The following is an 11,146-nucleotide window of genomic DNA, read 5'->3' as shown; positions in this document are numbered from 1 at the left end:
CTTATTTTTTTCACATACATCAAGGTACATAGGTCTTTTTAGCTGGACAGTTTTTAGGTATGTTACAGAGGCCTGACTAATCTCCTTGTCAAAAATGGCATTAATCATACAGATTGAGGGAAGGACTGGTTCTGGTAGAAAGACTGATTCTGTTTTTTGTATTCCACAATAGCTGAGGTCAAATGTACTATTGTCACAGATAATGGTCCTTAAAATTTACTTTCAAAAGTGCAATAATACCCACATAGTGGAAAAACACTGCTGATCAAATATAAGGTTGGAGACCATTTATTACAGCGAAGCAACACCTAAAAGGAATGTTGGCTTTACCTGCTACTAGACCACACCTAATTGTAAAGGGCTGATGAATCAGCTTGAATGCAGAGCATTAAACCGTCTGCCCTGTAGCAAATGATGTTCTGTTAGATCCGAAAATTCCTTTGTATTTTTTTTTTTTTAAAGTACACTTGGTAGATTTATATACAGTATAATCATTTAATTCTTTCCTCAAAAAAGGACCTGCCTTTAGTGCTTTTTTGCCCTTGATACCATGGGGAAATCCAAACAACTTATAAATAACTTGCGGACTTCCACAAGTTAGGTTAAGAAACCCTAACCCTTATCCAAACCCTAACCCTAACCCTAACCCCTAACCCTTACCCCAACACTAACCCCTAACCCTTACCCTTACCCTAACCCTTACCCTTACACCAACCCTAACCCTTACCCCAAACCTAACCCCTAACCCTTACCCCAACACTAACCCCTAACCCTTACCCTAACCCTTAACCCTAACCCCAACACTAACCCCTAACCCTTACCCTTACCCCAACCCTTACCCTTACCCCAACCCTAACCCTTACCCCAACCCTAACCCCTAACCCTTACCCTTACACTAACCCTAACCCTAACCCTAACCCCTAACCCTTACCCCAACACTAACCCCTAACCCTTACCCTTACCCCAACCCTTACCCTTACCCCAACCCTAACCCTTACCCTAACCCTAACCCCTAACCCTTACCCCAACACTAACCCCTAACCCTTACCCTTACCCCAACCCTTACCCTTACCCCAACCCTAACCCTTACCCCAACCCTAACCCCTAACCCTTACCCTTACACTAACCCTTACCCTTACACTAATCCTTAACACTAACCCTTACCCCTAACCCTTACCCTAACCCTAACCCCTTACCTTTACCCCTAACCCTGACCCCTAACCCTGACCCCTAACCCTAACCCTTACCCCTTGCCCTTACCCTTACTCTAACCCTTACCCTTACCCTTACCCCTAAACCTAACCCTTAGGCACAATTTCCAATGAACTGAAGGTACCATGAGCATATGTACCAACATCTGTATATGAATATAAAAACCACACAGAGCATCTTTCAGAAATGCAGCAAAAATCAAGTGATGAACAAACGTTGGTCTGAAAAGTCGGACTTAACCTTAAGACAACAAACGAGGAACAGGTGAAGAGGGTGGCATCAGGTATGCAGGGAAACTTCCGTTTGAGCGGATCACCTGACTGTTTGGAATTATTTCAACACTGGCCTAATACGAGATTTACCTGCTTGCCTGCCTCTCTTGAGTAAGGTTCCACTTTCCTCATTGATGCCCTTTATACTGCAGTAGTTTTAACTACCGTCTTTTTATTCCTTTTTATACTGGATTTTATTCCTGAGTTCTCTGAAATTTTGTCAGATGTTTTAACATTCATATTTGTTGTCCATTCAAGCCAGTGGTTGAGGGAGTTTTTAACAGCTTCATTTAATTTGCCCCAGTCTGTCATTGGTCCTACACACAAGCTTTGACGTACTGTATACTAAACCTTATTTTATGTGGAAATATCTGATACCTGTGCGTCTGATCATCAGCCGATCTTGTTTGAGGTTTCACATCCACCTTCTAAAGCCTGTCTGCCAAGGAACTACTCATGCTGCATTAGGCCATGTACTGCCCGTCAGTTCTCAGATGCATTCATGGCTGCTCCTCTGACGTACGTCATCGAGAATTCGCCTCAGTATCTCAGCACAGATGACTTGGCCACCTCGTTTAATGCTACAGTCGTGCTTGAAAGTTTGTGAACCCTTTCAAATTTTCTAGGTTTCTGCATAAATCTGGAAAATGATCCTCGTCAAACTTTTTGCACAGTATCCAGGTTGCATGTCACATGACATGACATTAATTAATACCCTCACCATGGCAACACCATTCACAGTTTTGTATCATAGATCGGACCAGTCACGTGAACAAAAACTGGTTTGAATGTGATGAATCCCTTACGAGGAGTACTGTGGCACACGAAGTGCCTGATTGGCTTGTAGCACTTAATTATTCATCAGCTAGTGTTCACACTGATTAAAGAGCACTCTGGTGTCCTATATTCAGCTTCTCAGACGAAAGTTTCTGTTTGGTGGAGTTAATGGACGAGATTGTGAAATGTGTTTGTCTTTAGAAGATCAACATGTATACCAAATGTGGTGCATGAAGGTTAAAAACGAATGAAAAATGTCACGGGGTGCTATCAAGCTTTTGGGGCTCAATAATGTCTATGCACCATCATTTAACCTTCATTTAAAGCTGCAGTAGTGAACCTTTGCCTCTCTATCGCCATCTCTGTTTGAAACATAAAGTTTCAAGTTACTTCTGTTTTTTAAAATCTTTTTTGTTTCAGCACTGCTCCCCTGCACGTGCGAATCTGATGGTTTGAGGTATTCATGTGTCTTGTATATTAGCGCCAATACTTCACAATGGAGGTGGAGGTGTGTGTTGTTTGTGGGAAGCACAATGGCATAACGTAAAAGAATGTCTAACTATGGTTAAAAAGAGCCAGTTGAAGCTCAAATCTTATAGATGTGATGCATTTTCACAAATATTTAGATATAATGTCAACATAATGTCTCGTCTTCATTTTCTGGTGGAATTCTACAAAGGACAGGACAACAGTATGATATTTTCGGACGACAGATCTCATTCTTAGCAGAAGTGATATTTCATTGTTTTCAACACCACACCCATGAAACTGCGGTCACTGATGACATCATACCTCCACCAAAGAACCACCTTTCACACACCCGCTCAGATATACTGTCTAAAACCCACCCCCAGACGCTTATTGTGTTGTGATGACACAACCGGATACTCCTTGAAACCAAATACAAGCAGTGAAAAGCTAGAAGTCTGTGCTAAGAGCTTTACGAATGCACGTCAGCAGCGATCTCAGCTCTGTCGTGTCATGGTCGTAATAGGAAGAAGCTGACCCTACAGATTAACATGGATACGGTTCCGAGTCTGAGATTAACTTGTCACCTCATCTAGCACGGATTTCCCATCTGAGCTGTCTTAGTGTTCCAGAAATTCTACATCCATCCTATTAATGTACCTTGGTTTAAATGAACGGATATGCAATATGATATGATATGATATGAAAGTGTAGGCCATAATTAAAGGTGTTTAAAAAAAGGATCATTATTCACTTGTGTTTTTAAGGGGTCAGTTTCACTTTGAAGACATATTTGGGTTTGAGTTGTGATAAGACGTGTTCGTACGGTGGTGTGGTTTTCACCCATTCCCAAAACACCAGAAATAATGGAAAGTCACTCGTTCTGCTGGGTTTTGTCAAACATGTCCGCCATTACTCACCTCCTCGGGTTATGTTTCAACTCGGTTCTAGAGTCTAATTCCAGCGTTTAAATCCTCTTAGGAACCTTAAGCTATTTCAGTGAATAAGCACAGTGTTGTCCAGTGAGCCTCATTATAAGAAAGCCCTCCTCGAGCAGCCTAAAACACTTCAACGCAGAGCCTGACCACGGAACAGTCCAGCGAAGAGACCTGTCTTCACACGCAACACAAAGGTAAGAGAACACTTATCGGAGTAATGTCGGGTTGTGGATGGACCTGTGAAGCCATGGCATGTGGTTATTTTGTTGTGGAAAAGATCTTACATAAATTTCACAAGCTAGTAAAGTCCTCATCTCTGATAGGACGTCTCATTCCAAGGTCTTGATTTGATCTTGTTGTAACTCATACAGACCCATCGCTGGTGTACCTAAAATACAATAAGATTAAGGTTCGTCCTCAATCCCGGTGGACCTCAGCAACACTTTAGTGTTTCTAGTGTTCTACTTCAAACTGAGCAGACATGGTCCATATGTAACTTAATACATTAGTGTGAAAAAGTTTTAGCCACCCTATCTTATTTAGTACAAACTCTGTATTTTTTTATGTTATGACGTCTACATTATCGAATCAGTATAAAAATAAACGTTAGATTTCCAAACATTGCAAAGAAAAATGTTTGTATGTCAATAAAGAAAGTCACGTATTACGTAAGAGACACAAGAGCCAGTTCTCCAGAAGAACCGTGGCTGGTTCTGGAACATGCTCTAATGCTTCATTTTTTTTAAGCGTCGCCAAACCAAATATTGACTTTGTTTAATTTATTACTGTTTAATGCTCTTTATTTTAGTTTTACATGTAGAAACAGTTCATTTCATTCTTTTTGAAGACGTTGTTGCTCTACAGCGTTCTAGTCTGAAAAACGGGATTCACTCAATTCTTGTGAAAACAAAACACACAACTGGTGTCTAGAGTGGACTGAAATGAACAAAGCTGTAATCTCCTGACATCAGGTCTGGATGGTGGTAGGATCATCGGTGTAGATGTTCCACCAGTGGCTCTCGCACATAACTGTAGGGATCAGCTGAAGGTCACTGTCTGTGCACAGTTTTCACCACTAACGTAACAGAATGGAAATGGCTATCCCCATGTACACTGGATGGAAATGTAATCACGTGAATAGATTAATGTATATATATATATATATATATATGCATGAAAGATGTCCAACTGGCAACCATGTTTTAGACAAATTTCACTTTGTAGAGTTTAGATACTAAACAACAACAACAAAAAAAGTAATATTTTGAGACTATGTGTAGATATACATTTAGTAATTCTTCACCAAACCCCCTACTTCTGAACACACAGACTAATCCCAGGGAAAAGTAAACAGTGTCTTTGTTTTTTTCCATTTGGCTTGCCACGGATCTTTTTTTCTGTTCAAAATCTCACATTGTGTTTCTGTGTCTGTATAGACAACAACATGTCCGACAGAGGATTAGTTGAGGAGGAGGTGGCTGTGACTCATACAGGTAAATGAGGATAAAACGTGAAAACTAGCTTCCACTTCTCTAAGTCGTTCTAGATAAGCACGTTCTGGGAGCTTGTGAGGAGTTGCTTCGACACACTATAGAGAAAGAATAACCAGAAGAGAGCAGAAACACCATCCTGGGTATACAGTGGTTTTATTTTGACCTCTGCTTTGGTGCCCGAGTGAAATCTTTCTGAAGTATATTAATCCCAAAGTGACTGTTGAGATATTATAAAAATGAATAGAGAGGCATCATTACTCTACCAGTAGTATTATTCAAGAAGACAAAAATGTCATCCAACCTAAATGGAAGGTGTAGGAATGTAACCGAATATAAATACAGGTTCAATATTCCATTTGTCACTTATCTGTACACATTCATATTCTTATTCGTCTGTACTTACATTGAGGTGTTCATAATGTACATATTACCATTATTATGATTTTACTACTTTTATTCTTATTATTTATAAATAATATCATAGTGGGCAGGTACGAACAAAAAAAACTTACTTTTTTTAAACTTCAGTTTTAAGCCACACCCATTTTGGCTTTAAATTCACATACAGCTATTTGGAGCACTAAATAGATAGAAATCAACTACATGGCCAGATTGTAAGGGATTCTATGGCTAATGGGTGCAGGGTCTACTGTGTAGTAATGGTTTCTTATACTAAATATCCAAGCAAACAAGTGACATATGATTATGTCACACACACACACACACACACACACACACACACACACGTGGGTGGATGACACTTGACTAAGTTTATATATTTCCCAAATTTCCCAACCAGGACCAAAGGGAGTAATTAATGACTGGCGGAAGTTTAAGCTGGAGAGTATGGATCAGGAGTCCTTACCTCCCAACAAGCAGGAGCTGCTGAAACAGATGTCATCCCCGCACAAATACTGTAACGCAAGTCAAAAGGTAGGTCTTTCTGTACAACACTGTCTAATAACAACAAAATAAACTTCTCATTTTCATGTGTGTGCTTGCATGAATGTAAAACAATTTGCAAAAACTAGGTAGACTATGTGTCCAAAAGTAACTGGACACCTGATCATCACGCCCATATGTGTTTGTTGAGCATCCCGTTCCAGATTTAGTCCTTCTTTGCTGTTATAATGCACTCCACTCTTCTGGGAAGGTGGTCCACTAGATTTTGGGGCGTGGCCGTGGGGATTCGTGTTCACTCAGCTACATGAGCATTAGTGAGGTTGAGATCAGGCGCTGATGTTGATGTAAGGAGGCTCCAGTTCCAGTTCATCCACAATGGTGATGAGTCAGTGGGGTTGAGGTCAGGGTTCTGTGCAAGATGCTCGAGTTCTTCTACCTTCTTCCAACCTTCACACACCGTGTCTTCATGGAGCTCGTTTTGTGCACTTTCTCATGCTGGAACAAGGTTGGGATTCTTAGTTCCAGTGAAGGGAAATTGTAAGACATTCTATAAAATTGTGTGCTTCCAACTTTGTGGCAGTTTGGGGAAGAACGACATATGGGTGGGACGGTCAGGTGTCCACAAGCCTTTGGCCATGTAACGTCCTTCAGCCTGGTTCTGATCTCATATACTTCTGATCATCTTTCTGGTCACCCTTATCCTTTCAGATGAGCGTCCAGGAGTACGAGCTGCTTAAGGATGATGATGAGCAGTGTCTACGCAAGTACCGCAAGCAGTGCATGCAGGAGATGCATGAGCGTCTCAGCTTCGGGCCCAGGTTCAGTGGTGTGCATGAACTGGACAACGGTGAGGCATTTCTCGAAGTAATTGAGAAGGAGCATCAGCTCACTGTAGTGGTGGTGCACATCTACAAAGCTGGTGTCAAGGGCTGTGAGGCGCTGGACAGGTGCCTAGACTGCTTAGCTGCTGAGTATCCCAGCGTCAAGTTCTGCCGCCTCAACGCAGCCGTCTCCGGTGCGGGTGAACGCTTCTCTGACGACGTTCTACCAGCTGTACTGGTTTACAAGGCTGGAGAGATGCTGGGAAATTTCTTGGCGATCACACAGCATTTCAATGATGAGTTCTTTGCCACAGATGTGGAGGCCTTCCTCACTGAATATGGACTGCTGCCAGAAAAAGAACTCAGGCCAGGTGGGGATGAGGCAGATGTGGAGTAATGGAAGATAGTTTCATGTCATTATTCTGCAGGTTTACATGTGACAAACAGTAGTACAAGCTAGAAATGGCTGGGTTAAACATAGTCCACAATTGTTGGTTCATATTTACCAGATTGCTGGGCCAGTTATTATTATTATTATTGGAATGATGAAACTTTTCCCACACTGCTTTTCCTTAAAAATGCAGGAAGGAGAGGCATTATAGTTAGCATCCTCAGCCCAACTTCCCCTTTGGCATCTATATGATGACAGTTTCAAGTCTATCAATATCATCACTGTTAATTGGCCTTTTAGTAACCACATAAATCTGATGATATTAGCTACATATTTTAAAAAAAAGAAAGAAAGAAAGAAACAAAAAGAAAAGCCCCGTGTCATATTTATAAATCAGACCTATTTTTATTTAGAGTATATTAATATATAAATGTGTCATCTTTATTGTTTTGCTATTTATCTTACAACTGAGTTCTGAAACATAGAAATCTCTGAATTTAATATAAATGAAATCATAGGAAGATGTTTATAGAGCTGCTGGAAAGTTTGTGTTTAGAAAGTTTAGAATTTCCTGTACGTCTACATAAATATGAGCTAAAACATCGACTGATTTTCACACAAGTCTTAAAAGTAGACAAAGAGAACCCAATTAAGCAAAAAATACAACAATATTATACCTGGTTATTTATTTATTTATTGAGGGAAATGATCCAGTATTCCAGATCTGAGTGGGGAAATGTGAAGTATGTGAACGTCTAGGATTATCGGTTTAATCTGAAGGTGAAATTAGAGTCAGGTGTGAGTGAGGGAGCGTCCTGTTTTATTTAAAGAACAGGGATTTATCAGAGTCTGATCTTCACAACACGCGTCTGTGGAAGTGCATCATGGTACGAACAAAGGAGATTTCTGAGGACTTCAGAAAAAGAGTTGAAGCTCATCATGGTGGAAAAGGTCACAAAACCATCTCTAAAGAGTTTGTACTCCACCAATCCACACTCAGACAGATCGTGTACAAATGGAGGAAATTTAACACCATTGTTCCCCTCCCCAGGAGTGGAGACCACCAAAGATCACTCTAAGAGCACGATGTGTAATAGTCTGTGAGGTCACAAAGGAACCCAGAGTAACTTCTAACCAACTAAAGTCCTCTCTCACATCGGCTGATGTTAATGTTCATGAGTCCACCATCAGGAGAACACTGAACAACAACAGTGTGCATGGCATGGTTACAAGGAGAAAGTCACTGCTCTCCAAAAAAGAACATTGCCACCCTTCTGCAGATTGTTAAAGATCACATGGACGAGCCAGAAGTCTAATGGAAAATGTTTTGCGGAAGGATGAGAACAAGAGAGAACTTTTTGGTTTAAATGAGAAGCGTTATGTTTGGAGAAAGGAAAACACTGCATTCCAGCATAAGAACCTTCTCCCATCTGTGAAACATGGTGGTGGTAGTGTCAGAGTTTGGACCTGTTTTGCTGCGTCTGGACCAGGACGACTCGCCATCATTGATGGAACAATGAGTTCTGAATTATACCAGCGAATTCTAAAGGAAAATATCAGAACATGAGTCCATGAACTGAATCTGAAGAGAAAGTGGGTCATGCAGCGAGACAACGACCCTAAACACACGAGTCGTTCTCCCAAAGAACAGTTAAAGAAGAATAAAGTTAATGTTTTGGAACGTCCAAGTCAAAGTCCTGAACTTAATCCAGTAGAAATGTTGTGGAAGAACCTGAAGCGAGCAGTTCATGTGAGGAAACACACCAACACCCCAGAGCTGAAGCTGTTCTGTTCTGAGGAACGGGATAAAACTCCTCCGAGCCGATGTGCAGGACTGATCAACACTTACACCAAACGCTTATCTGCAGTTATTACTGCACAAGGAGTCACACCACATACTGAAAGCACACTCACTCACAGATATGTCATATTAGATCATTTTCCTCCATAAATAAATGACCAAGTATAATATTTTGTTCTCATTTGTACTGGGTTCTCTTTATCTACTTTTATGACTTCCACATCACATACGAGTTAACACGTGCAAACGTGACTAATTTGAAATCTTGTGTTTAAAAAAAGTGTACAATATTTTTTGTTCGTTTTTCTCTTCTTCACTATTAAAGATGAAAGGTTTGAAAGCAATACTTTCTTTGTAAGCTCAATTATTTTCGGCTCAACAACAATGACATGTTTATTAATATAGATGAAAGGGTTCACCTAAACTCGCAGCGCTGTTTCTACATGTAGTACATCTCGACCTCAGTGACAGTAAACATGTGTTGTTTGGGTTGTTGGCACGTTGTCTTGGCATGAGGTTTACATTATGCCTATTTCTGATGCAGCTGAAGAGAAAAAGTAGACGCCTTCCCATTGTTAGTATGAATTTGCACCCCAGTGGGCTATAATTATTATTATTATTATTATTATTATTATTATTATTATTATAATTTTAATAATCATATGAGTAGTGTCCTTTATTAATCTGCATGTCAATATAATGTCCATAGATCTTTCTGGAATGTCCCAAACACAAAAGCTGAAGTAAAGCTGTTAAAATATTATTAAATGGTTATCTAGCCCAGGGAACATCATGAATAGAAAATAAACGCTGTTTGAAAAATTGCTAACTTGCTCGCAGTCGTTCCTGGGTGTCAGGGTTCTGCCTAAATCTGCACCGGACTACATCACCCATCAGCCCCAGCACGTCACATGTCGTAACGGCTATCACTCGGAAAACGTTTTGGGCACAGAGTAAAATCTAAACTTCGTGACCTGGGCTGATCAGAGTGCGCTTCTCATTGGCCACACAGCCGCATAATCTCGCCGTAAGACTGTTATCACCTGTAATCTCCTTACTGGAGTCAGATCTAAGATCTGTTTTCATTTCCTTAAGCCGCTTTAACATTTAGCACTAGACTTGACTAGATTTGCAGCACTTATAACAGACATGGATTGAAAAATGTCAACGTTGATCAACCGGATGTTCATTTAATTAGGTGTTGTGTATTAACATTATTATATGAGCAGGGTGGTGCCCTGTTGAATGCTGGGAGAAATGTACGTAGAGGAAAAAGCCAAATGACGGCCAAATAAATGACGACAATAAATCGATGAATACTGAACACTGAAGTGACGAGGTTATTATTTTGTGAATTAGTTTATGGATTAGTTCTGTTCCTAAAATAAAATGATTAAAGAAACTGTGATTTCTGTTGCTCATGTAGATTAACTGAATGCAAGAATGTGGTAGACCCAGTGACTGCTTCCATTAGACCATCAAAAAGAAATGAATGGTAATGAAACTAACAGGCTTTACGAATGTAAACATTTAGGACTATGTAATGCACGTGTAGACTTCCACTTTTGCCTATTTTATAAATCAAGGTATATTTACTTTCAGTCGTGTAAACTTTTCTTCGCCACTGGACCGTAATCCAGAAACAAACAGTGCTGACATGCAACTTCGCCCCACTTTCTGGGAAACCTCTGCTAAACATTTCCTTTTTCAGCCTTTAATCCTTTGAACTTAACATAACGGACTGTACAATGATTTCATTAACTTTAATAGATACCTTACGAGTTGTCTCTGGGCTATACAGGTGTGCACACACCCTCCAAGGACCTGAAGGTTTGAAAGATTTATTTTTTAATGTGGTGTCACACCTTAACATACTGTAGTCTTGCATTGTTTCATGCAACAGGGCCTCCTGCGTGAGAGCAACGTAGCCTAAACATCCCTGTGCTTGTCTGGACACCTTTCTTAAGGCGTGTCATCACGTGTCCACATGTGCGCAAATTTTCACCACTGATTTTATTTTTCTCAGCGTGTTACCGTAATACCAGGACCTTCAGGAAGTGCTCCTCCATA

The 11,146-nt window shown here is 40.4% G+C and overlaps 1 protein-coding gene across 1 annotated transcript; it reads left to right on the top strand.

The window, feature by feature from the left end:
* Positions 1-1,116: 1,116 nt before the first annotated feature.
* Positions 1,117-9,411, top strand: pdcb (phosducin b). Its single transcript, XM_017455509.3, has 4 exons — positions 1,117-3,861; positions 5,104-5,160; positions 5,960-6,093; positions 6,772-9,411. Exons 2-4 carry the CDS (start codon positions 5,112-5,114, stop codon positions 7,279-7,281), a joined length of 693 nt encoding a protein of 230 aa, XP_017310998.1. The 5' UTR covers positions 1,117-3,861; positions 5,104-5,111; the 3' UTR covers positions 7,282-9,411.
* Positions 9,412-11,146: the final 1,735 nt, after the last annotated feature.

The sequence above is a fragment of the Ictalurus punctatus genome, chromosome 25, assembly GCF_001660625.3.
Source record: "Ictalurus punctatus breed USDA103 chromosome 25, Coco_2.0, whole genome shotgun sequence".
NCBI classification, from domain to species: Eukaryota; Metazoa; Chordata; class Actinopteri; order Siluriformes; family Ictaluridae; genus Ictalurus; species Ictalurus punctatus.
This window is presented reverse-complemented; position numbering and strand designations above follow the sequence as displayed.